The sequence below is a fragment of the Malaclemys terrapin genome, chromosome 11, assembly GCF_027887155.1.
Source record: "Malaclemys terrapin pileata isolate rMalTer1 chromosome 11, rMalTer1.hap1, whole genome shotgun sequence".
In the NCBI taxonomy this organism is placed as follows: domain Eukaryota; kingdom Metazoa; phylum Chordata; order Testudines; family Emydidae; genus Malaclemys; species Malaclemys terrapin.
The window spans coordinates 2,446,353-2,474,004 of NC_071515.1; the positions used below are offsets into that span (position 1 = coordinate 2,446,353).

General features: G+C 46.4%; 1 protein-coding gene across 5 annotated transcripts in view; it reads right to left on the reverse strand.

Moving 5' to 3' along the window:
• PCNT (pericentrin) overlaps positions 1–27,652 on the reverse strand; it is a 230,759-nt gene that overhangs the window by 156,268 nt on the left and 46,839 nt on the right. For 3 of the 5 annotated variants that reach the window (XM_054043682.1, XM_054043681.1, XM_054043680.1), the window contains 6 exons: positions 27,464–27,613; positions 14,787–14,951; positions 5,722–8,208; positions 5,542–5,634; positions 4,063–4,239; positions 2,178–2,433 (listed from right to left, as the gene is read on the reverse strand). In XM_054043682.1, coding sequence (XP_053899657.1) covers positions 2,178–2,433; positions 4,063–4,239; positions 5,542–5,634; positions 5,722–8,208; positions 14,787–14,951; positions 27,464–27,613 — 3,328 coding nt within the window. The remainder of the gene's footprint in view (positions 1–2,177; positions 2,434–4,062; positions 4,240–5,541; positions 5,635–5,721; positions 8,209–14,786; positions 14,952–27,463; positions 27,614–27,652) is intronic. The other 2 variants (XM_054043684.1, XM_054043685.1) reach the window with 2 other exon arrangements.

Consider the following 27,652-nt stretch of genomic DNA (forward strand, 5'->3'; position numbering starts at 1 on the left):
CCACTTTCAGCAGTCTTAGCATCAAAGGCCGAGGAACGATCTTAGACTTGTTAAAGATTAAAAGAGAGAGTCCTAAGGCTCTGAGAGGCTGACCACTAGCCTCATAAGCTTCACGTGCGGATGGGAGTCCTAGCAAGCAGCTAAGGCCAAAGGAGGCACTTCTCAGCAGAAGTACCCTAAGACACACTGGAGGTGTGTGTGAGATGTTATGCAAACTTTTTCTAAAGAAGAAATCAATATTTCACTCTCACTCTGCCCAGTGAAGATGCACTTGTCCTCCAACAAGTCTCATGCATCACCTGTACCCAAAAAATAGTTGAGGACAGGACACAGACTTCAACCCTGACACATACTGAAATTCCACAATGCAGAAGTCTCCCTTCACTATAAGCATAAGGGACTGCTTCATAAACTGAGGGGGGAAAGAGAGAGAGAGAGAAAAATCAGCCTCCTCAATATTCTCTGATGGCACCTGTAGGCCTCAGCTGTTTCCACAAATTAAGACAGCTGCCTGTTGGCTCTCAAACAAATTGTCGTTGCAGTTCAAAGAAGGCAATGACTTGCTCAAGGAGTCATCGTCTGTGTCAAGAAGCACCAGAGTGGCATGTAGAAGCACAAAGAGCAAAACCTCAATGCAATTTCAGCAATTCCAACAGTCTAGCTTGATGGTGTTGAAACAGTCACGTAGAATGTTTCACCAAACCTACGCCACCAAGGGCAGCACTGATACAGATTTGTAACTCATCTGGGACTCTTGACTCTGGCTCTCCAGCTGAAGCTTTCAGTACCGTCCAGGTAGACGTCTCACTTAATTTCCAGGTATTGGGAGGGAAAGCCAGGAGAATCATCAGGTACTTGCTCCAAAAACACAACAATGAACCTGGTGCTGACTCAAGGTAAGGCAAAAGCTTATGTGGTACAACTAGTAACAGCAGCTGGCACCAGCCAAAGTCTGATCTGGAGCAAAGCATAAGAGTTGAAATTCAAAGTTAAAGACACAGATGATCCTAATACTAAGTGTGAGAACACCAAGAGTTTCAGAAAGAAATATTGAAGAGGACAGATGACTGAAGAACCAGTTGTTTAAAAGTATATTTCTGGTAGAATAAAGGTTGACAAGATGACAAAATGTGATTCAGCAATCTAGGAGGTCATCTTCTCTGAAGATGTTTAGAAAGAAACTGCAGATTGACTGGAGCACCAGTCTACAGGGATGACATAAGATGATTATGCTAGAACCAATGAGTTTAGAAACCTGAGTTTGGAGAAGGCCTTCAACGTATGATGCAGGGAGGGATAGCTCAGTGGCTGAGCATTGGCCTACTAAACTCAGGGTTGTGAGTTCAATCCTTGAGGGGGCTATTTGGGGCAAAAAACTGTCTGGGGATTGGTCCTGCTTTGAGCAGGGGGTTGGACTTGATGACCTCCTGAGGTCCCTTCCAACCCTGATATTCTATTACAATTTTGGGGGGGAGGGGTAGCCCAGTGGTTTGAGCATTGGCCTGTTAAACCCAGGGGTGTGAGTTCAATCCTTGAGGGGGCCATTTAGGGAGCTGGGGCAAAAATCTGTCTGGGCATTGGCCCTGCTTTGAGCAGGGGGTTGGACTAGATGACCTCCTGAGGTCCCTTCCAACCCTGAGATTCTACAAATGGGCAACTATCACAGCTATATCTTTGGAAATCAAGGCTTTATATCCGAGGCAGGCCTAAATCCCTGAACATAAAATGCCTGACCCTGTTCCTACTGCAGTCAATGCCAGTTTTCACAGATTTCAACAGGGACAAGAACAGGCCATAAGACAGACCAAAAAGAGGCTATGTTTACACTATGGGGCATATAGTGGTCCAGCTACGGGGCTGTAGCTTTACTGTCATAGCCCCATAGTGTAGATGCAGAAATGAGGTTTTTCTGTCGCTGTAAGAACACTAACTTCCTAACCGACAGTAGCTGTGTCGCTCATTCTTCAAGTCGACCTGGTTGCATCTACAACAGGGGTTAGGTTGGCATAGCTATGACGTTCAGGTGTGTGGATTTTTCACATCCCTGAACATCACAGTAATGCCAACATAAATTTTAAATGTAGACCAGGCCTGAGAATCTCCCCATCAGAAATTGTGGGGCAATCAAATGATCAGCAGTTGCATAATCAGCCCCCTAACTCCCAAGTTCATAATACCTAGTTCCTGTTGATGTTTCAGTGCAATTTCTTCTTTTTCCTTCAGATGTTGTTCATTAATATGTTCCAACTCAAACTGATGTCGGCTCTGTAGAATTGCTACTTCCTGAGCACGCTTATCATTGAGCATCTCCCGTAACTCCACAAGGGCAGTTTCCTTCTCCTTTCTCAAGTTAGACTGCATCAACTCCAACTGGGATGTGTGCATATTAGTTAGACTTAGTCGTAAACCTTCCAACTCAAGATTGTGCAGTGTCTACAGTGGGAAAGCAAAAAACATGGTTTAAGTGAAATATATTACCATTTTTCTATACCAGTTTCAACTATACACACACACCTCTATATTTATTGCTAGTCTGTTATTTTCATATAAAACATATTCATGTCTGGAAGTGGAATAGCAGAAAAAACAGATTCTAGTTCTCATCTGGCTTGCAGAAGCTTTTTATTAATGAGTACAATCTTTACTATTTCTCCTTCCACTAGTAAAATCTGTTTGATATTATATCCAAACTGTTTGCCTTTTCTTTCTCTTAAGATTATCTGCTGATAGGGAATGCCTGCCAGCAATCCGCCTCCCTGCAGCATCTTCAGAAAGGTATGAAATGTAAAAAGGAAATTGCAAAAATACACAGTATTATTGTCTATAGCATTGCAGCAAATTTCCACTTTTACCCTTTGAGTCCATCACGGTGCATCATACCTCACAAAGCTGTCACTGGCTATCATTTGATACTATGGTAGAGTGAATAACCAATATCAGAAGTGTTGAGATTGAAACAATGATGTAAATATACATTTCTCTTTGCTGCTCATTGATTCAGTTCTGACCCATCAGTTAGCAGAAGCAGCAACTAAGCTTTACAATGGATTATAAAGTTTCTATTCTACATATATACAAATACTTATAGCCAATATTTAGGGATTAAACACAACGGTAATTGTATCCTATGTATTCCTAGAATTAATGGGGGTTTAAAAATGGATTAAATATTTAGAGAGAAGGGAATTTAGGCCTTCAACCTGCCAAATAACATCAATGGGGCTACTCACATGCCTATAATTATATATGCGTGTAACAGCTTGCAAGATCAGGGCCTCCACTTGTAAATTCAAGTAACATCATTACAATCTTATCCAATACAGAGTCAATAAATATGTAACAATTAAAAGGTCCATGAACTCTTTAGAGGAATATTTGGAGTAATATTTAATATTTAAATTCAGAGTTTACCTAGTGTAGACTCAATAACAAACTGTAAAAGCCATGAGAAGGGATGTGACACACTGACAAAAATACACTCAGTATACACATTGCAGTAAAGTTGTGTGTGATGGATTACCTTCATGCAATTCATAAGACCTAGCTGAAGCAAGACTAAGTTTCAGAGGTCTAGCAACACTAGAGACTGGGTAAAACATTACCTTGCACTAGAATTTTGTGCAAACCTAACATGCAAAAAAAAAAAATAAAAAAAAAAAAAAAATGCATATCTATTGATTAGAACACCAAAAAGGCATATTAGCCTCTTATTCTTTGTCTGCCTCTCTCCATTCCCAGAAGTTACTGGGGATCCTTATTTATATTTATGAAGATAAGCAAGCTTCGTCCCTTCACAAATTGTCTAAATTTTGTCAATTTTCTAAAGAATAAGTGGTAAGATTGAGGACATTGGAGACCCTTCCATAGAAGATGGTATCTGCAGTCCTCTTAGCATAACAATCCCTATTGATTCTTCAAATGTAGTCTTTAGGATAGCACAAGGCATTCCGCCAAAGACGGCTTATTTTGTTAGAAAAACGGCTCCTCTTTGCAAGCGAATTAACTGTAAATTGTGACAGCCAGGAAATTTGCCTAAATAATTACTGTGCATACATACTGTACCTGTGACTGGAGCTGAGTGTGCTGCATCTCTGTTTTGTGTGTACCTTCCATTTGTTGCTGAAGTTCATCCAACAGTTGCTGCTGTTCCTTAATTAGTTCAGCACGTAGCTCTTTCATTTCATCTTCATGTTTAATAATTAGTTCAGTAATTTCACGATCATGTTCTCTTTCATGAACCTGGAGAGAAGAACACTGTGACGCTCTGTACCTCAGGGGAACACCCTACATTCCTCATGTTCATCTTTATAAAATGATTGTGTGGTATACAATGCAAAGTTTGTCATGTTAGGTGTCTTCGGAAGGCTCATGATGCACTTAGCATTGTTATTACAGTATTATAGTAATGTTATAGGTTATAATTTCATGTATGTAGTTAGGAGGCTGAAAATGTATCCTCATGGCTCAAAATAAGCCCAGGAAAAAACTCTCTGAGAATGGAGAGGCACTTCACACCTCATCAGGACAGGTATGGGACAAACCCAGCCCAGCCTCACAGGAACGAAGGACGCAAGCCTAGGCAGCAACAAAAGAATCTGTTAGACTCTGGAGGGAGTCACCTCCCCTTCCTCCTTTGGTGAGTTTGGAACTGCGATGAGGTAATAATGCTCACCTGACTCGGGGGGGATGGGAGGGGAGCCAAGAGGGAAGAAAGGGTATGATAAAAGGGAAAGACACTTGCCATGGTCTTCCCCTCTCTTCCACCTACATCTACAGACACCAAACCAAGCGACTGAAGGGCTGATCAAAGGGGAGAACCTGGCTGTAGAGCAACCAGCCAGCCTGTGTTGAGAAGCATCTAAGTTTGTAAGGACACTGAAAGTGTTAAGATCAGCTTAGAATGTGTTTTGCTTTTATTTCATTTGACCAAATCTGACTTGTTATGTTTTGACTTATAATCACTTTAGTTAATAAATTTGTTCGTTTATTCTACCTGAAGCAGTGTGTTTGGTTTGAAGTGTTTCAGAGGCTCCCTTGAGATAACAAACTCAGTACATATCAATTTCTTTGTTAAATTGATGAACTCATAGAAGCTTGCAGCAACCAGTAGGCATAACTGGACACTGCAAGACGGAGGTTCCTAGGGTTGTATCTGGGACTGGAAGTATTGGCTAGTGTCATTCAACTGCACAATCCAAGGAGCAGCTTACATGCCAGAGGCTATCCATGAACAGACCAGGAGTGGGGGTTCTCACAGCAGAGCAGGGTAAGGCTGGCTCCCAGATTGAAGGACTGGAGTGACCTAGCAGATTACCAGTCCAGATAAAACCAGAGGGGAACGTCACAAATACAGCACAGAATTTTTACTGGATTGTGGACATTTTGCACTTTTGTCCTTCCAGCATTAACAAGCCATTAGGACAGTAGTCTCAAAGTCAACAAAACTATCTTTACTCTTGCAAAAACCCATGTTGATTTTCCGTCTCTGAAGAAATCAGACATGCAGAATCTTTCTAAAATAAGCCTATTACAAAAAAATACCTTTTTAATTAATCCAATCTGTTCTTTTCGTTCCTCCTCCAAGTTCTGCTGTTTTTCCACCTTCTCTTTTATTTCTGCATTTAGCTCTTCTATCTGAAAAGAAGGATGAATTTTTCTGAAATTACCATTTACCAAGCATTCAGAAATACAAATCCTCGTGTCATTATTAGAGCTACCTACCTCTTTCTGGTGTACCAGAGTCATTTTTGCTGTTTCAGAAAGATGATGAGATTCCATTTTACTAATTTCCTCTTCATAATGTCTCCTCATCTCAGACTGTAACTCCTGTATGGCTTGTGCGGACTTCTGCACAGTCTCCTGAAGGTGATTCTCCAGGTCCACCTGAACCTTCTTCAAATAAGCCACTTCCTCAGTCAGTTTGTTTTCTTTTTCAATGTATTCAATTTTTTTTGCCTGTATTTCAATGTTAAGTTTCTGAAGTTCCAAGTTACTGGATTTCAATTTCTCCTCAAATTCTAATCTTTCACACTCCAGTGCTTTTTCAAAGTTTTTCGTTTTCATATTAAGATCATGTATATTTTTTTCAAGATTCTCTTCCAGAGCGTTTTCTGCTTTTATTAGATTCTGCTCTACAGCAGACAATCTTTCTTGTAAGGTTACATTCTCCCTAAGTGTGAGTGTTAAACTTTGTTCTTTATTATTGATTTCAGCTTTGAGAGCCTCCTGTTCTTTCAGTAATGTCTCTTCTACTATGGTTTTCTGACCAAGAAGTTCAGCCATAGTCTGGTTTTTGGCCTTCTGGGCATCAAGCTGGACTTGCATTTGATCCCTTTGGCTTTGCAAAGCAGCTAGTTGACGTCCAAAAAGGGACTGTACTTCACTCGTTACTGAATCAGAGGCAGTTTTCTGCTCTTGAACTTCTTTTACTAATTGCTCCTGAGCCCTCAATTGCATCATCAATGTTTCTCTTTCCTGCTTGAGGTCTTTTATCATCTCCTGCCAAGTATGCGACTTTGAAGCCTTTATTCCAAACCCTAATTCTTCACTACAAACTGTTTGATCTCTGTCTTCACCCTGCTTTTCCAGAAAGTTTATTTTGTTTTCAAGCTCTTTCTCCTTCTTTACTTTTTGATCAAGTTCTTCTTCACAATGAATCCGTGCTTCTCGCTCCTTATTCAGTTCTAAATGGGTAATGGAAAGTTCAGCTGTTGCTTTTTCCCATTTTTCAAGAGCTTCTTGGGTCTCCTGATAGGATTTGTTCAGTGCTGATTCTTTTTCACTGAGCTGCTTAATTAGCTTAACACATCTCTCCATCAAGCCTGCTTTCTCTTCATCCTTCACCTCCTTACTGTCACTTATTTCATTTTGCACCAAGGAGTCACCTGACAAATATGAAGCAAAAGCGTCAGCGTCCAGCTCTGTTTCATCAGAAGTCCCTTGCAGTACACTACTAAGACACTTTTGTTCATCAGGGCTAAACATTAACTTATCAGCAGTGGAGTCCATGTTGGGTTCTAAAATGATGTTGCTATCTAGTACAAATTTATCAAGCCTACCCTCTTCAGTGTCAAGAAGTCCAGAGTTGTCGGATACGTATGACTGCTCCTGTCTCTCAGTGGAGACAAGATACTTAGTTAATATGTCTGCATCTTCTATGAAAGATCCTAGTTCTATCATATTTTCTTCAGACATGTTATCAGCTTCATAACTTTTATGGCCCTTCTCTGCTTTGACCTTCTTTAGATTTTTGTGTGTATCTTCTAATTCAGTTTTAAAAGAGTCCACTCGCAAGCCATGTTGGAACTCCAGTTCTTCACGAACTAATTGTATTTCACCTTCATGTTGGCATAATTTACTCTGCATCTTCTCAAGCTCTGCTTTCTGTGATTCTGACACCGCCTGTAACAATTTTTCCTCCTGCTCTAAGTTTTTTAACTTCAAATTGTAGATAGTTATTTCTTCATCGTGCTTATGCTTTAAATCTTTGTTATTTTTTGTCTCAAGGAGCAGCTTTTCACTTAATTCCTGGATGAAGGAGTTGAGTTTTTGGATCTCGTCATTCAAATACTCCTTTTCTTGTTTAGATTCCTGTGCTTCCTTAGCCTGTTTTTCTGCATTAGTAAGCTGTAATTTGAGGTCTTCTACCAAATCCTTATACCTCAGCTCAATTTCAGATCTCTCTCTCTGAAAATCCTCCGTTTGATTTTTAAGTTGCTTGCACAAGTTGTGTCTATGCATTTCAGACTCATGCAGTTTATTATTTAAATCAATAATTATTGCATTTAAATTCTGAAAATCTTCATCAGAATTCAAAGCAGAGAGTTCTCTTTTTAACTGCTCAAGTTCATTCTTATATTTTTTATTCATCTCTTGTTCACAAACCTCCTTAACTCTTGCTATCTCTTTTCTGTGAGACTCTTCCAACTGTCTACAAATATCCCTTTGGTGGTTGGTTTTCAATTCTTCAATACATTCCTGTTCTTTCATCTTGGCTGAAGCAATTTCATTTTTTAACTGCATTATCTCTGTGTCCCGGAGAGAGAGAGTGTGTTGTAGAAGAGATAAATTAGTCCTTTCTGAGGTCACTATATCTTGAAGACCTTTAATGATTTCTTCTTTTTCTCCTATATTGTTGTACATCTGTTGCATTGTATTACTCAGATTCTCTTCCTTCTGTGCAAGCATACTTTCTTTATCTTTCGTATTCTTAAAAATAAAATATTACACATGAACTAAACACCCAGCTATTTCAATTTCTCTGAAATTTTCAATTTAATATCCCTCCCCCCAAAAAAATTTCCCTTAACTGGAGGGCTTGCTGATTTGTCTATGCCACGGAGAAAGCTTGCCCATGAGAGTGGGAGGACTTACACCGCTGATTTATGGTGTGTTTAAAGGAAATGTGTCCACTTTTAAACTATATTTTAAAATCACAATTCCACAGCATTAGGATGAATGCATATTAGTGACTGGTTCCACAGTACACAAACTTTTAAAAACAGATTTTTTTTTTTCTCATAATGTCACTACAGGCAAGTGTGAACATTGCACAGGTGTTTTAATTGTGCATCATCATATCTCATCATATTTGGGTTTCTTGTAAGTATGACCTCAGCTGAATTTCTTAGTTTAGAATGCTTGTTTTGGAGGTATTTACAACATTCTTGTAATTCCCTCCTGACCCCCAAATCACTGATGTGTATTCTCAGATGTCAATGCAGTTTAATGGTTTTTATTTGGGAATTCCCTTGCATTTTAAATTAACATTTTCATCATGAACACTACATAAGAAACCCAAAGAGACTGCTACTCATGATACTTGTAATCACTTGAACGTGGTTAGTATTTTTTAACTTTTAGGGCCAGATTCACCAGCGTATGCTAGCTGTTCTGTACTATTCTGAACGAGTGCTAAGCAGCCAAAGCATGCAGGCCAACTAAGTTGGGTTTATGGGTGTTCTGTATCAGCAGAGGAACACATCAGAGGGCAGAATGCACTCCTCGGTTTCCCCTTCCCTCCTGCCTTCTCTGTTGAATAGACCTAGTGCAACAGGTAGATTTTTTTAGGATGAAAAATAAATTTCATAGCATTATTTTTGATCATTGAAAATTTCTCCTTCAACACAGGCTGGCACATAAAATCTTCTATTTCAGAAGCACTCATGAAGAGCCGTCCTATTTCAAAACAGCCTCCATTACACATCATTCTCAATGGGACTGAGGTCACAGCCTACCCTTAACAAAAATAGCTACTGCCTCCCATTGTTCACAATGGAAACAAAGTCAAACTGCCCTCAGAGAAAACTGCTGGCCCCTATGCTACCAGGAGGTAGAGAGGAGCAGGTGAATGGAAGCAGTGGCAACCTTTGCTAATGACAACTTGTGCCATCAGTCTCTGAGAATAATACAAAATGACAACCCTTTTGAAAGAGGGCAATTCTTTGAGTGTTTCTCTGAACAAAAAATGGTTACCTATCTTTTCATAACTGTTGTTCTTCGAGATCTGTTGCTCAAGTCCATTCCATTTTAGATGTGTGTGCACGCACGTGCACAGTTGTCAGAGATTTCTGCCTTAGTGGTATCTGTAGGGCCGATTGTGGCACCCTCTGGAGTGGCACTCCCATGCAGCAGTATACCAGGCACCGCCGGCCCTGCGCCCTCTCAGTTCCTTCTTGCCAACAACTCCAACAGAGGGACAGGAGGGCGGGAAATGGAATGGACATGAGCAACACATCTTGAAGAACAACAGTTATGAAAAGGTAGGTAACCATTTTTTCTTCTTCGAGTGCTTGCTCATGTCAATTCTATTTTAGGTGACTCACAAGCAGTATCCACGGAGGTGGCCTCGGAGTTCACAGCTTAGTGGCCTACCGAAGCCAGCATCGTCCCAGGCCTGCTGAGTCAGGGCACACCGGGGATGTAAAAGTGTGGACAAATGACCAGGTGGCCGCTCTACAAATGTCCTGGATAGGCATATGGGCCAGAAAGGCTACCACAGAGGCCTGTGCGGTACAGTGACAATTGCTGGGAGTGGCACGTACGCTTGGTCGTAGCAGAAGCAAATGCAGGCAGTGATCTAAGTAGTAATTCTTTGAAAGGTAGTCCAGTATCCACTCATTCTGTTGGCTACAGCAACAAATAATTGCGTCGACTTATGGAACGGCTTGGTCCTGTCAATGTAGAAGGCCAGAGCCCTTCTGACATCCAGGGCATGTAGCCTGTGCTCCTCCGACCTATGCGGCTTCAGAAAGAAGACTGGTAAGTAAATGTCCTGGCTCAAATAAAACTGAGAGACTATCTTGGGAAGAAACGTTGGGTGCGGCCTTAGTGGGACCTTGTCCTTGTAGAAGATCGTGTAAGGAGGCTCCGAGGTAAGCACCCGAATCTCGGATACCTGGCAGGCCGATGTCACCGCAACCAGGAACGCAACCTTCCAGGAGAGGAGAAGGATGGAGCAGGAAGCCAGCGGCTCAAAGAGAGGGCCTGTGAGCTGTGACAGCACCAGATTCAAGTCCCACAGAGGGATGGGGTCCCTGACATGCAGGTAGACGTGCTCTAGGCCCTTAAGGAATCTGGCCATGATATCCTGTGCAAAAACCGACCTGCCCATGAACAGCGGGTAGAAGGCGGGCCAGATGGACCTTGATCATTGAGAGGGACAAGCCCTGGAGCTTGAGGTGCAGGAGGTAGTCCAGAATAAGCTGCAGCGAAGCCTGCTCTGGACGAACACCTTTGTCCACAATCCAGTAGGTGAATCGTTTCCACTTGGCCAGGTAGGTCGCTCTGGTGGAGGGCTTCCTACTTTCCAACAGAATGTGCTGAACCTCAGCCAAGCACTGCTGCTCCTGCGCGTTTAGCCACGCAGCAGCCAAGCCATCAGATGTAACGCACCAGGTTGGGGTGCAGAAGACTGCCGTGGTTCTGGAACAACAGGTCGGACCTTAGCAGTAGCTGGAACGGGATCATCACCCAGAGGTCCAGTAGAATGCTGAACCAGAGTTCGCGGAGCCAAGCCAGCACTATTAGGATGACCCTCGCCCTGTCCTGTTTGATTTTCAGGAGGACTCTGGGTACCAATGGCACCGGAGGGAAGGAGTACAACAGGGCCTCCATGGGAGCAGAAAGGCATCCGACAGGGCTCCTCTGTACACGCCCCAAATCAAGCAGAAGATGTGGCACTTCCTGTTCTGCCTGGACGCGAACAGGTCCACCCGGGGAGTTCCCCACCTTCATAAGATGGAACTGACCACCTCCAGATGAAGGGACCACTTGTGGAAAGACGAGAACGTCCTGCTGAGGTGATCTGCCAAAGCATTTTTGGACCTGGAAGGTGAGCGACCACGAGATGGATGTCGTGCTGTAGACAGAAGTCCCAGAGCCAGAGGGGTTCCTGGCAAAGGGTAGAGGACCTGGCTCCGCTCTGCCTGTTGATATAGAAGAACGTAGCCATGTTGTCTGTCAGGACCTGAACCATCCTGTCTTGTATATGAGGTAGAAAGGCTTGGTAGGCTAGTCATACCACTCTGAATTCCCTGATATGCAGGGAACGATCGCGACTGGACCAACAAACTTGAGTACTGAGAGCGGCCAGGTGGGCTCCCCAGCCCAGGTCCGAGGCGTCAGAGACAAGGTTCACCGACAAGGCCGGGGCCGTGAAGGGAACTCCTTCCAACACCGATGTGGGATCCTGCCATCAGACGAGAGATGACAGTCTGGATCCTGACCACCCGGTCCATGCTGTGCCGGTTAGGGACATAGACCGACGCCAGCCATGCCTGAAGCGGTCTGAGGTTGAGTCGTGCGTGCCTGACCACGTAAGTACATACTGCCATGTGGCCTAACAGCCTCAGGCACAAGTGGGTGGTGGTGAGCAGGTGGTCCCGCAGTACCACGATGAGGTCCACCATGGCCTGGAACTGAGTCTTGGGGCAGAAGGCCCTGGCCCAAGTGGAGTTGAGGACTGCCCCAATTAATTCTGTGTGTTGATTTTTTCTCGTTTATTATCAACCCCAGGGCGCAACAGGTGGAACATTCCAGGTCGAGATGTCTCCACACCTGATCCAGAGACTGGCCCTTTATCAACCAGTCGCCAAAGTACAGGTATATTTGGAACCTCCCCCAACGAAGTCTCAGGTAAGCAGCCACTGGCACTAGATGCTTTCTTTGAGGTCGGCAGAATAGATGAGGACGTTTGCCACACCGATTTGACTATTTCGAGCACCCCGGATAGACGGGCAATACAATCTTTGCCAGTGTGGTGGCCGAGATGACATTGAAGAGGTCGTCTGCCACCTCAGCACCCTCCTCAATTTGCAGACCAAGATTTCCAGCCACCCATTTAAGGAAGGCCTGATGCTCCTTAAAGTCATCCAGAGGACTGCGATGTGGGATGGTCTGGCCACCTCCTCGACGATGATTATGTCACATGATGGATGGTGTCATGCTCTCCTTGTCAGGGGAGGGCTCCCTTAGCGCCAGGGTATGGTGCGCGGGCTCTGCTTCCACCATAGTACCGTGTTCCGATTGCAGCATCAGCAGTGCATCGGCTGGTTTGTCCAATGCGGCCACAGAGGGCTGGGAGTACTGGACCGGCATTACCGGCACTCCCCCCCCCACCCACGGGTCCCAGTATGGCCCCTGCTGTGTCAGCACCATGGCCAGAGCCGCCTCCATCTCCCACATCACAGGGGAGTCACGCCGTGTCTGCGACGGGCTAAAATCACAGTCCAACCCTGACCACGTCCCTCCGGTGACCACAGCGGGGCCGTTGAAGTCTGGGTCTGCCTATTGACCCTGGAAGGCAAATCGACGGGGGGACAGGTACCAGGGCGAGCACGAACAACGCCGAAATCCTGAACGAGCCCTCCAGGACGGAGACCAACGACGACGAGATCGTCTGGGAGATGGTATTCAGCGTCTAGGCAACCTATGGCCAGACGGTAATTGGTACTGGCGGTACGGGGAGCAGCACCACAAGTCTGGAGTCCCTCACCTAGTAGGAGAGGATCTTGACGGAGATCTAGGCCTTCTGGCCAGCGAGCCAGACTGCAGTGTTGGGTCCCGAGGTCGCAGGAACAGGGACTTGTGCTTGCGATCTGGTGACCTGGGATGTCCCGCCAGTCTACACGGCAGCACCCTGGTGGCTTTCCCCTTCGGTGATGCGACCGGAGCTGCATCGGTCACCTGGCGTGGCACCTGCAGAGCTGGTCAGCCTTGCTCCTTAGCCACCGGGACCACTTTGGGCACTGAAGGCCCATCACTAGCTGGGAACTCCTGCTGGTGCCCTACTAAAACCAGTCAATGGATAACCGCTGCTGCTCTTGCAAAGCAAGACAAGGGGCTCCAACCATCCGTCACAGGTGGTAAGAAGGAACTGAGAGGGCACAAGGCCGGCAGCGCCTTGATATACCACCGCATGGGAGTGCCACTCCAGGGGGTGCCACAGCCAGCCCTAGAGATACCGCTAAGGCAGAAATCTCTGACAACTGTGCATGTGGGCGTGCACACACCTAAAATGGAATAGACTTGAGCAAGCATTCAAAGAATAATACTCTAGCTTCTGCTAAAAGGAGAAATTTTCATTTATGAAGAATAATGGGAAAAGTGACCATTAATTGTAAGTATTTCTTTTCAAGAACTATCCAGTGCACTAAACCTACTTAATATTTACCTCCCTACCAATTCGTGTGTAGTTTGTGTAAATGCCTGAGACTAAATCATTCAGGACAAAATATGATCTGACACAGGGTGCTGGACTGGTTAAAGGACCCATTAGTAAATTAATTTTAACTTACAATTAATTGGTTTATTTACTTGTCAATTCTTAGAAAATTCATTCTATACTCAAAGAGCACATGCTGTAATTCTGGGGAGCAGAGTGTATTCTTCATAACCAACAAAGAAGTTGAATCCCTGCTTTATAGACAAAACACTCAACTTAACTTTAATTATGGAGCCACAACCATTACCTCTATAATAAAAATAAATTTGTAGGACATTCCCCAATGGGTAATATTTTGAAGTATCAGACTGGGAATCTTAAAATCGGTCATGTTGATATAAATTATATATTTAATGAACAAATCTATGAACCTGGAGACCAACAGAAGCTTTCACTTATCTGGATGTCTGAAGCCAACATGATTAGAGATATACAATTAAGTTTTGTCTCATGTAGACCTTAATGGTAACTCCTGAAACATTCTTGTATAACTATAGAATAATCGTCCTACACTTATACAGCACCTTTCATACCAATGAATCAAAGCAATCTCTAACACCGCTATACATGGATCACTTCAATAGCCATTGAAATGCAGCCACTTCCGGGATGAAGCATCTCAACATTATGCACCAGTTTAGGTCTAGTAGCGAAGACCACCATCTACAACTGAAATTGCAGGATGAATTTAGACAGAAAGAATGTAATGACCCAAATTTAAATGTAACCAGCACCTAGTCATTACCTCTTAGAAAGATCGCTATTAGTCCCTAATATCAAGATCTTGATTTTATGTCTCATCTGTAAGTCAACACCTCCAAAAGAACAGTAATCCTCCCCTAACAACATGCTAAAGAATGGGTTCAGTACCATTGATCCACAGCCCTTTATGGAAACATCAACACTACTTCATGCAGAATCTAAGTGTTCATTAGTGGACTCTCTTCCAAAAACTTTTAAAAGCAACACAGCATAACCCTGCTTTGATTGCAAGATCACATTTCAAAGCTATATTCTAACAAAAGTTAATTGTGACTGGCGCATTTAAAAGAGGTTTTTTTACCTTTTGAGAAGACTCCAGTTGTAGTTCCAGGTCATGTGCTTTTTGATGCATTATCTGCAATTGAGTACTTTGTTCCTTGAGTCTGTTCTGAAAAACAGCCATCTGCTCCTGGGCTTGAGATAATTCACTTTTTCCAGGAATTCTACTTTTCAGAAGCTCATTAGCCTAAATGCACAAATTTTTTTTTATAGTGAGGGTAAGGAAAATTTACTTACATGTACAGTAACACGAGTTTTTCAAGAAGTGTTATTCCAATGCATAGTCTACTCTAGGTGCGCATGCACCCCATGGCCAGAGATTGGAGTTTTTTTGTTTTTTTGTTTTGCTAGTGGTGTCTGTTCCAGGGTGGATAAAAATCATGGATTAAAAAAAAAAAAAAAAAAACTGATTTTTTTTATAAAGTGCTTTTTGAGGGAAAAAAAACTATCTAAAGATAGTTTTAATTAAGATACATTATAGCTCAAAGATATTTCATTATGGAATAGAGATTATAAATTCTAATTCTATAGTATGAGACAATATATTCATGTAATGTTTAAGAAAAATTTTGTAAATGAGTTCCAATAGTTCATGGATTAGGGACCCAATGTTATGAGGTTCCAGGGGCTTCTGTATAGATTATTTAGGTTAATCTTTCCATATATCCAATGGGATTCAGTGCTCAGTCTAGAAGATACCATCAGAGATGCTTAGTTTTGCAGTTCTCAAACTCTGGATATGTGTCTCCAGAGATAACATGCTTGTTAACAGCAAAAATGTTTTAAAATAAATAAATAAATAAATAATTGAGGTGAGAAATAACAGACCTCAACCCCATTGTCCCTCTGCAAATTTCTGTACAGAGTCAATGCCTTACCTCTCTCTAAAAGTGCAAAGTTTCAAAAAGTTCAATGAATAGAAGATTGTTGGGGGCGGAATAGATCTGGACAAGGAGAAGAAGTCTGGAGATAAATGTGAGAAGGGAGGGACAGGCAGTAGAAACAAAAGTGAAACTGTTTGAGCAGCATATTCCACAAGCCTTGAGGTCTTTCTGAGTATAGCCTTCATTGATTTGAGATCTATCATACCATTCTCTCACTAGAAGGGAAAACCTATAATGGCAGCAGGCCGTAAAAGAGACCCGGTTTGGGAATATTGTAATGAAGTTCCTCTACCTGTGAAGAATATGTTTTAAGGTTATAACAACCAACAAGAATGCACTTTTATGTAGAAATCCATGATTAAATTGAGTCTTCCTGACTAGTGATTTAAATCAATTTGATTTCAATCAAATCCACCCTGGTCTGTTCAGCCCTGTTCTGAGGGTATACAGCATTGTGTGGGACCAACTGCTACTCCAGTTCCTTCTCTACTGCAGAACCCATAATAGCATAGAAGTACTCAAACAGAGGGGAAGAAAGGCAAGTCATGGAATACACATGGGCAGCATCTCAAAGAACTCCAGTTACTGTACAGGTGACTTCATGCTTGTCCATGTGCGTATATCACTCTAAGTGACTCTAAAGAAGTGCTTTAAGTATGGTAGTGGTGCTCAGAGTCCTATCTACCACTGATTGAAGAACTGCAGTATCAAAAGAGGCATCTGCTCTAGAAGCTTTTACCAACAAATAATGTCTAGAAGAACAGTGAATGGAACTCCAGGTGGCAGCTTTACGGATATCCCCAGTGGAAATGGGCAGACACTGAGGCCTGGTTGAATGAGCCCTAAGATTAGCTGGTGGGACTATCTTCATTATCTCACTACATGATTCAATACACCATGCAACCACTTAGACAATGGTGGTTGGGTGGAAACTGGAGTACTCACTCTTCATACTCTCTGCAAACAAAACAAAAGAGACTCAGGGAAGATCTAAAGAACTGGTTCTTGAGAGATAAAAGGCTAATGCCCTGCAAACACTCAGATTATGTAATCTAGCTTTGTCATGATTAGAATGAGGTTTTAGAAAAAAAATATTGCTAAGTGAATATTCTGATTTAAATGGAGCTCAGACACTATCTTGGATATAAACATGGTGTGACAAAGTTCCTCCTCTATCTTAGTGGGTCCTGCGCTTATTGGCGGATTTTCTTGCCACAGAGAGTCACCATGTGGGTTGGGGAACAGCCCAGAGACCTTCCCCTCTGGAAGAACCCACAGTCCAGGTCAATTGGGAGGTTTGGGGGGAACCCGGGCCCACCCTCTACTCCGGGTTCCAGCCCAGGGCCCTGTGGACTGCAGCTGTCTATAGTGCCTCCTGTAACAGCTGCATGACAGCTACAACTCCCTGGGCTACTTCCCCATGGCCTCCTCCAAACACTTTCTTTATTCTTACCACAGGACCTTCCTCCTGGTGTCTGATAACGCTTGTGCTCCTCAGTCCTCCAGCAGCACACCCTCTCACTCTCAGCTCCTTGCACCTCTTGCTCCCAGTTCCTCACACTCGCACCACAAACTGAAGTGAGCTCCTTTTAAAACCCAGGTGTCTTGATTAGCCTGCCTTAATTGATTCTAGAAGCTTCTTCTTAATTGGCTCCAGGTGTCCTAATTAGCCTGCCTGTCTTAACTGGTTCTAGCAGGTTCCCGATTACTCTAGTGCAGCCCCTTCTCTGATCACTCAGGGAACAGAAAACTACTCATCCAGTGACCAGTATATTTGCCCTCTACCAGACTCCTGTACCCCACTGGGCTGGGTCTGTCACAATGGGTATAGCCTGACTCCGGTTGGTACTGTCTGGAGAGTCTGTACCAGTGACAGTCTAGTATCTCATAGGCAGAGGTAACTGTAATCCCCGACAACAGAGGGGATATCTAGGCGATACCAATGCTGGAGACGGAGCAGGGTCCTGGGTCACAAACATTCCCTGGGACAAAGTGCTCAATACTGGCTCACCTGGTGGTGCTGATGATCTAGTTGGTTCAAAGCCTTTTTCCAGAGCCAATGGTTTTGCCAGTGCCAAAGGTTTAGAGGCAGATGGTAATTTCTCAGTACTGAATATGTGTACTGATAGATTCTGCACTTGGGGCAGACACAGTGGTCTTTTCTTTCAATATCGAGCTGTCAGTATGGTGTCCTTTCACAGAACCTCATCAGGACCCATACCGGGACATGAGATGTTTGCTCTGCTCCAAAGATCATCTTTTTCCCCAAAGATTTACATGGAGGTTGTAGTAGGAAGAGGGCCTGAAACATAAGCCCTTGTTTCAGAGGCCTGGTATGAGGCCTGAGGACTGGGCTAAAGTAGTGGTCAAAGCTTTGCTGATACACGTCTACCTCGATACAATGCTGTCCTCAGGAGCCAAAAAAATCTTACCGCGTTATAGGTGAAACCATGTTATATTGAACTTACTTTGATCCACCGGAGTGTGCAGCCCTGTCCTCCCCCCCCCCCCCCCCCCCAAGCACTGCTTTACCACGTTATACCGAATTCGTGTTATATCAGGTGGCGTTATATCGAGGTAGCAGTGTATAAAGCAAAGTCAAGTTGTGAGCAAGAGGCAGGCCCTGCTCCCAGAATCTGGCAAGAACAGGGTTGATATTGCAAAAACACACATTCCTAAGGGGTGCTAGGGACAGAGCTCTCACGCAAACACACTCCAGAAGGGTGGTACCAGAACACCTCAACATCAACACATTCCTCAAATATAACAGGAACACGCTAACCTCTCAAAGATAAGGTCAGAATGACAGTATGATGAATAGAGATGTTTTGATCAAAACAACATGTACAAGGTAATGGGTGGCACCTAGATACATCAGAGGGGCAATACTTAACTTATTTGTATTTGGGTATAAAGAGGCATCTCAGAGGGAGTATCTTTGGCCACCCAAAAGGATAGTGAAAAGTCCTGCCACTAATTGAGGTGCATCCATTGTCATGGGCATACATGCATTGAGTGCACTTGTAGCAAGTATAAGGCACCAGTAATATACTTCGTCGACAATAAACCTGGCCAGGTGCTTTCGTACTATAACAGATTTTGTGGTCATTGGGCGGTTCACTCGAGGTCTGCTGTGCCAGCTACCTGTGCAGAGCTGGGACAGCACACAGAGGGAACACACATACAGCCAACATCTGATGACAGAGGTCTGCTTCTTATCTCTTTGGAAAAGTGTCTCTCACTATCCTCTCATAACACCTTCTAAGACTTCCTACCTAAGTCCTTTGAGGAGTGAGCCCTGAAGCTAACACACATAGCACTACTCAGTCCTGCAGTCTATTGTACAGGAGGGAGAATGGATCAGACAGTCCCAGGTTTGAGACTGCCTACTTAGAGTGGTCTAACAAATGCATTTTCAGTCTCACTTCCCTGAATGTTTTTGTTCTCAGAATGATATGTATACACCAGACTTACAAAGAACTCCCCTAAACACAACAGAAGTGAATATCATTAAGGGGAAAAGCTCCCCCATAGGGCCCAGAAAATTTAAATCCAGGGGATTTGGGGGCATTACAGAAAAACTAAATGTCCTCACTAAATATAGAGGTTAGGGTGGAACGGGCACACAAGCAAATCCTTACAATTAACCCATACTTAATTATACTAAAACTATTTCTAAAACTATGCACAACTCTCAAAAGCTAAGCTAAGACGTGCAGACACTGAACCGCTCTGTCTCAGGCCAAGGTGGTGAGAAAGAACAGGAGTGGTGGTTGGTTCCCCACCATCCATTATACCTTCAGTACAAACCACAAGGATAGTCAGGGCACATCCATGGAGCAAAGGGACTCTGCTAGCAAAAAAATTCTCCTGTCCCAGGTGCATGCTTTCCTAGAGTAGAATACACATATGGACAGGCACTCAAAGAACTCATAAGATGTCCTCAGTGCGTGTATGTGTAATATACATTATATCAATCAGGCACAAAGACTGCATCAGATTTTAGCCTTGTAAAAATAAAACTGAAAATTATAATCTGATTTTCAAGTTGTTGTTTTTTAAATGTACTGAGTATTTATGTATCATTTGTATTGCCATAGTGCCTGATGGACCACGACCCATTGTGCTAGATGCTATACTAACACAGAACAAAAGGACATCCCCTGCCCCAAAGCACTTGCAGAAAAACTTCAGGTAAGTAAATTGTAAGGACAAAGGAGATGAGTCACTTTTAAAGACATTTACAAAAAATTCTGCTAAAAAGTGAGGGGAGGTTTCAGGTTTGCCAATTATCAAAATTGTCAGTGTACTAACACCCAAATGACTTGCATCAAATTATCTGCCTCTGTTTTAAGCACATCCTACACTGGCTTACAGAGCAAGCCCTAACACCAGCTGTAAAATAATGCACTAAGTACTTTGTCACCAGTAATAGCAGCTCCTGCAACACAAACAAAATGTTACTTTTTTCAGGATTAAATCTCATCCAAAACAAAATTATATTTCCACTGTGCAAGAAATGTAATCCAATATCCCCTTCAGCTGAGGACAGGATTTCAACCACCACCCACTACTTCTGGCACGGGGGGCCTAGCGTACAGGAACAAACGGTCAAGGCCCTTCAGGAAAGGGGAGGTCATCGAGTGGGAGAAGACAGAGTGGCCTTGCACCAGCGGGTGAAAGGCCGATACGGCCGCCAGGTGCACCCTGATCGAGGCAGGTGCCAGTCCCTGGGCCCTCAGGGATAAGAGGTAGTCCAGGATAAACTGGAGAGGTGCGGCGGAGGGGGACACTCCCCGCTCATTCGCCCACCTCGCGAACCTGGACCACTTCGCCACATACATCCGACGCGTGGACGGTTCCTGCTTTCCAGGAGGATTCGCCTTACCTACTCCGAACGCCTATTCTCCTCCTCATTCAGCCACAGAGCAGCCACACCGTCAGGTGAAGCGTGACCAAATTGGGATGGAGGAGGCGCCCCCCGTCCTGGGAGAGGAGGTCCAGGCGGAGCGATAGCGCCCTCGGGGGGGTGGCTAAGAGGCGTAGGAGGGGCCCGTACTAGTGCTGACGGGCCTACGCCAGGGCTATGAGAATGACTTTCGCCTTGTCCGCCTTCACCTTCTGAAGGACCTCGGCGATGAGGGGGAACAGGGGAAAGGCATATAGGAGCTGGCCCGACCAGCTCAGGAGGAACGCGTCGCAGATCGCGCCTTACCCCACCCCTCCCCGGGAGCAGAAACAGAGGCAACGCCAATTCTGACCGGTTGCAAGCAGGTCGATCTGGGGAGCTCCCCACTCTTGGAAGAGCCGGTGAGCGACCTCGGAGTGGAGCGACCACTCGTACTGGGGGGAGAAGACCCTGCTAAGGCAGTCCGCTTGCATATTGCAGACGCCCGGGAGATGCGCTGCCCTCAGGGAGATATAGTGGGCTATACAGAACTCCAACAGGTTCAGGGCTTCCCAGCAGACGGCTAGGGAGCGAGTCCCTCCTTGCCTGTTGATATAGTACATGGCGGCGGTGTTGTCTGTGAGGACTCTGACCACCTTGCCACGGAGGTGCGTGAGAAAAGCCACGCACGCCAGCCGTACCGCCCTGAGCTCCTTGACGTTTATGTGAAGGGGCAAGTCCGGGGCCAACCACGTTCCCTGGGTTTGCACATCCCCCGTGTGGGCTCCACAGCTGAGGTCCGAAGCATCGGACACCAGGTCTATGGACGGGTTGGCCTCCCTGAAGGGAACCCCTTGCAGCATATTGCTCGGGCAGGACCACCATAGCAGGGAAGCCAGTATCGGGGACGGTACCGTGAGAACCTTGTCCAGACCGTCCCGAGCTTGGGAGAACTGGGAGGCCAGCCATATCTGGAGGGGCCTCATATGGAGCCTGGCATGGTGGACCATGTAAGTGCACGCCGCCATGTGTCCCAGAATCCGAAGACACGCCCTTGCCATGGTTACCGGGAAGGCCATGACCAAGGCGATGAGATTCCTTAGGGTCTCAAACCTGTCCAGGGGGAAAGAGGCTGTGGCCCTGGAGGAGTCCAGCAGGGCCCCAATGCACTTTATGCGCTGAACAAGCATTAAATGTTGATTTGGTCTCGTTCATGACCAGGCCTAGATCGGCACATGTCAACAGGAGCAGCTCCATGTGGGACTCCACTTCGAAACAAGACTCCCCCTTGAGGAGCCAATTGTCCAGGTCAGGGAAGATTTGTACCCCCTCCCGCCTGAGGTAGGACGCCACCAAGGACATACAGTTTGTGAAAACCCTGGGAGCCGTGGATAGGCCAAAGGGGAGGACCGCAAATTGGTAGTGGTCCATCCCTACCATGAATCGAAGGAAGCGTCTGTGCCCCTCCAAAATATAGACGTGAAAGTACGTGTCCTGAAGATCCAGGGCCGCGTACCAGTCCCCCGGGTCCAGGGAGGGGATAATAGAGGCCAGGGACACCATGCGGAACTTGGAACGGGTTAGGAATCTGTTCAGGTCGCGTGGGTCCAGAATAGGCCTGAGATCCCCTTTCGCCTTCGGGATCAGGAATTATCGGGAGTAGAACCCTTTGCCCTGGAACCGAACCGGTACCCTTTCCACTACCCCTAGGTGGAGCAGCCGATCCACCTCCTGACGCAGGAGGTGGACCTGGTCCGGGTCCCCCAGGGCCATCATGGAGAACGGGTGATTTGGCGGGGGTGAGGTGAACTGCAACACGTATACCATTTCCAAGGGCCTGAGGACCCATTGGTCCGAAGTTATGTGGGACCACGCCCTGAGGAAGGCAGACAATCGGTTGCAGAACACAAACTCTATTAATCAGGGGGTCTCCCTGGCAACCAGCCCCATGCAGATAGTCAAAACCGCCTCTTTCCCTGCCTCTTGCCCTTAGAGGGTCCAGGCTGTGGGGCAGAGCGGAACTGCCGCTGAGACCGACGCTTCTGGGCTCTGGGTCCTTTGTACAGTGGCTCATATCTGCTCCTCGCAAGTTGAGCCACCGGAAGTGATCTGGCCTTGTCCTTAGCCGAAGGAACATAGAGGCCCAAGATCTGCAAGGTGGTGCTGGAATCTTTCATCCCATGCAGCCTGACGTCCGTCTGGTCCACAAGGAGCGCCTTGCCATCGAAAGGGAGGTCCTGCATCAAAGATTGGGCCTCCGTCGACAGTCCGGACAACAGGAGCCACAACGCCCTGCGCATGGCGATCACGGAAGCCATCAAGCGGGCCGCTGTGTCAACAGCATCGGATGCCACTTGCAGGGCCGCTTTAGCCGCCGACGACCCCTCTTCTATAAGAGCCTTGAAGTCCTTCCTGTCCCGATCTGGGAGGAGGGACTCAAATTTAGGCAGGGACTCGCACAGGTTGAAGTCGTACCTGCTCAGTAAGGCCTGGTGGTTGGCTACGCGAAGCTGGAAGCTAGCCAACAAATAAAATTTTCTGCCAAAGGAGTCCAGTCTCCTGGCGTCTTTGTTTTTGGGGGTGGGCGTGGGCTGGCCCTGACACTCTCTGTGGTTTACCGATTCCACAACGAGCGAGTTGGGAGCCGGGTGCGAATACAAGTATTCATGGTCCTTCGCTGGCACAAAGTATTTCCTCTCGGCCTTTCTCGAGATTGGGGCCAAGGAGGCAGGAGTTTGCCACAGGGTGTTTGAGATGTTGGCAATACCCTGATGCAGAGGCAGGGCCACGTGGCCCGGCGCAGAGGGAGACAGGACGTTAAAGAGGAAATCAGACGGACCCTCCATCTCCTCGGCCTGCAGCTGGAGGTTGGAAGCCACCCGCTTTAGCAGGTCCTGGTGCGCCCTGAAGTCCTCCTGCAGGACCGATGGCGGAGACACCGCTATGGTGTCGTCCAGTGCCGGAGAGAGGGCCCTCATGGAGTTGGGCGCCTCGGTCGGTGCCGGGGCATCGAGATCGAGGTCAGAGTCCTGGCGCGGGTCCACCAACTCGTGATCCGCCAATTTGTCCCGTGGGTTGCTGGAGGAGGCTGATGGAGCCTGGGACACTCTGGCGACCAAACAGATCTCCATTTGGGCTGGCACCGATAGCCACGGTGCCCAGTGGCACCACTGTCCTTGCCATGGGGTCCCTTGCCATTGGTTTGGCTGAGCACGCAATGGCAATGTGTGTCCTGGCGGAACAGCGCGTGCCGAGGATGGATGGGCAGGTGCTGAGGCCAAGGTCGCCAAAGAACGCTCGGTGCTGCGGGAGCAGTAGGAGCGGTGTCTGTGACGTCCTCTCCCTCGGGACCGGGATCTCGATGACTATGAACAGTACCCACGCGACGAACTGCTTCGGTACGCATGACAGCGACGCGAAGCCTGGTGTCCTGATGCCGAGGTACCCCGGGGGAGCCTCTGGCGTGACGTCTAGACAAGCAGGATCTGGAACGGGAGCGCCAACATCTGTCCCGTCAAGAGCAGCTCTGGTACCCACGTCTAGCAGATGAGTGTTTCCGGTGCCTCTCTCGGTGCCTACGCTTGCTGGCAGGCGGCGTAGAGGGTTCCCGCGAGTCCCGTGCCGATGGCGGCCCGGACAGTCTGGCCGGCGTCGAGGGCGGCTGGGAGTGGTCAGAAAAGCGGCAACTGCGCACCGAGCGGTGCAGGGAACGATCTTCGGAGCAGGAACTGTAGCTGCTCGGAGAAGTCTGGTGGGCACCAAAAGGGGGCTTGCCTCGCGACCTAGGGCCCGTATCCGTTTGCGAGTTCGGGACGGGCAGAGACAATGTCCTTCGCAGCCTGCACCGCCTCTGGCGTTGACGGCATCCGTACCGGTTGGGATGCCTGGACCGACAGTACCGAGCTACTCCGCTCCACACGAGTCGGAGCCTTTGAGCACGGGGGGAGATCAAGGGCTGCCCAGCATGGGACCAGCCTCCCCCCTTGTCCTTATGGCGACGGCATTGCGAGGCCGGACCTTTCCCTTGCTTTTTGGAGGGAGAGTGGTGCCAACTGGTCGAAGGGGCCTCACTATGTACCGACGAGGTGGCGGCTGGCGCCGAGTCCGATCTGCGTACCGGCGTTGGGGTCAGCGCCAACTCCATCAGGAGAGCACGAAGTCTGAAGTCTCTCTCCTTCTTGGTTCTTGGCTTGAACGACCTGCAGATGTTGCAATGGTCGCTGATGTGAGTCTCGCCCAGGCAGCGAAGACACTCAGCATGAGGGTCGCTCCTGGGCATAGAACGGCGGCAGGAGTCGCACAACTTGAAGCCTGGGGCACGGGGCATGCCCCAAGCCCACTCTAACAACTGAAGAACGATCTACAACAGTACCACTAAGGTCGAGAAGAAGAGCTGCAGCAGAGTTGGAGCACAAAAGTTCCGACTATCTTCACTGGTGGCAAGAAGGAACTGAGGTGGGGGGAGCCATGGCTCCCCTTATAGCGCGATATACAGGCACCACTCCAGGGGTCACCTCGGTGCTCCCCCAGTATGGGTACTGCTAAGGGAAAAACTTCCGGCACTGGTGCATGTGGCAAGCACGCACACCTACTGTGGAATACACGAGAACGATCACTCGAAGAAGAAATTATGGAGCACATAGCAGGCAGCAATAACAGTGTGGATACTGCTTTCACGGAGATCTAACCTATTAAGCCAACAATGCCAGCAGCCTTTTAAACGTGCAAAGGCACATTCCACCACCATTCTGCACTTATTCAGCCTATGGTTGAACCAGTCCTTACTGCTGTCCACGCTGCTTGTGTACAGCTTCATAAGCCATGGGAGCAAGGGGTAGGCTGGGTCTCCCAGGATCAATTGACATTTCAACATGACCAATGGTTGTTTCGCAGTCTGGAAAGAAAGTCCCTGCTTGCAGCTTTCTGAGTTCCTAAAGATGCACACATCATGCACCTTTCCCGACCATCCCACGTTGATGTCGGTGAAATGGCCCCTGTGATCCACCAGCGCTTGCAACACCATTGAGAAGTACCCCTTTCAGTTTATGTTCTCTTTGGCAAGGTGGTCTAGTGGCAAGATAGGGATATGCATTCCGTCCGCAGTTAGGGAACCCCATTGTGGCAAAGCAACCCACTATGTCCTGTGCATTGCCCAGAGACACTACCTTTCTTACCAGAAGTCTATTGATTGCCCTGCAAACTTGGATCACAACTGACCCCATGGTAGAGTTACCCAATCCAAACTGATTCCCCACTGACCGGCAGCAGTCTGGCGTTGCAAGTTTCCACAGAGCTATCGCTACTCGCTTCTCAACTGTCAAATCAGCTCTCATTTTAGTATTGCTGAGCTTCAGGACTGGGGAAAGCTCTTCACACAGCTCCATGAAAGTCGTCTTACGCATTCAAAAGTTCTGCAGCCACTGCTCGTCATCCCATAGCTGCACAACGATGCGATCCCACCAGTCAATGCTTGTTTCCCGGGCCCAGAAGGCGTGTTCCACCGTGTCAAGGTGACGCACGACTGTCACCAGCAACTGAAAATTGCTCCACTCCATGGCTTCCAGCAGGGCTGCTTGCCCAGCATCCATTGTTCTGCACAGTGGCTCCTGCTTCAACTGAGTAAATACTGCAGGATTAGGCGTGAGGTGTTTGTAATGCTCACAACAAAGTACAGCTGAGATGGGTCCATGTTTGCCATGCTATGGAGTCTGTGCAGGTAACCCAGGCTTAGGAAAAAAGAAAGGAAAAGGTTTGGCTTCTTTGCCATTGATTTCAGGGAGGTAGGGAGGTAAGTGCATCATGGAAGGCTAATGCCATGCTCCCATAACCATCTGCGCAAATATGTTTTGGTCCCATAAGGCATTGCAAGACCAAGCCAAAATTCTACTCGCCTACATGCACTGAAGGATAGCTACCCACAGTGCAGCGCTCTGTGCATCAATGCAAACCCTGCTAGTGAGGATGCACTCCGCCGACACGAGCATAGCGGGGACACACAAGATCGACTTGCTTAAATCGGAGAGTCGATGTCTTACATAAAATTGACTTAACTTTGTAACGTAGACATGCCCTGAGTCTGTTCAATTGCTCTGCGCTGACCAGAATGGATTATGCTTTAACCTTTATTTCTCTGTGCTAATCTATGAACTTCCAATGCTGTGTTCCAGTTGACTAATAAACCTTACTGTTTTGAAAATGCTGCTTGAGTGTCGCTGTAAATACTGGGTGAAGTGCATTAGTCCCTGATGAGTGTACAAGTCTCTATTAGGAGTCTATCTCAGTTGGACTCACTGAACAGAGTTCACAATGTGAAGCATGATTGCTAAAGTCCAGAGGTTCAGCCTAAGAAGGCAGCAGTGATGCTGTGTGGCCTACCCTGAAATAAGAGTGAAACCTGTAAGGGATCTGGCACACTGAAGGGATTTCTCCAAGAGACTATTTAAAAACTAGACACTGCACCAATCCTGTGAATCTGTAACACCCTGTCATATAGTTGTATAGTATTTTTCATTTATAGAGCTCAAACTGCTTTCTTCAAGAAGTTGGGTAAAAGTTCCCCCTACTTTAACAAGGGAAAAACTGAGGCATGAAAATGTGAAGTGACTTCCTGAAGGTTTCACCTCAAGTCAATGGCAGAGCCATGAAAGCACCCAAAGCTTCTGCCTCTCAGACCAGTTCCCCTACAAGTGGAGCGTGCTTCCTCTGCACTGCAATAAACTGCACTACAAAAAAAAAAAAATCAAGCCATTAATTCAGGTTTTGTTTAGGAAGCCTGAAAAAAAAATCACATTTAAACCAAATGTTAAAGAGAAAAAAGGGGAAGAAGGGATTTATATAATTTGCTGAGGTCAAGATTTACTAACTTTTTTCCCAGTTAATGTTCTGATCCTTATTTTCTGGTAACAGTTTTAAAAAGCCAGCACACACCTCATGTAACTGAAGCTGTAAACCATGGATCTGATCAGCTAGGAGTGAGGCCTCTTCCTGAATGTCATCTCGATTTTGCCTTGCCTGCTGGAGGTTACTTGTCAGCTGAGCTATTATCTCATTCCGTTCCTGGACAGCCGTCTCCAGCTCCTACATGAAACATTAATGCATCTTTAAAACCAGACTTTT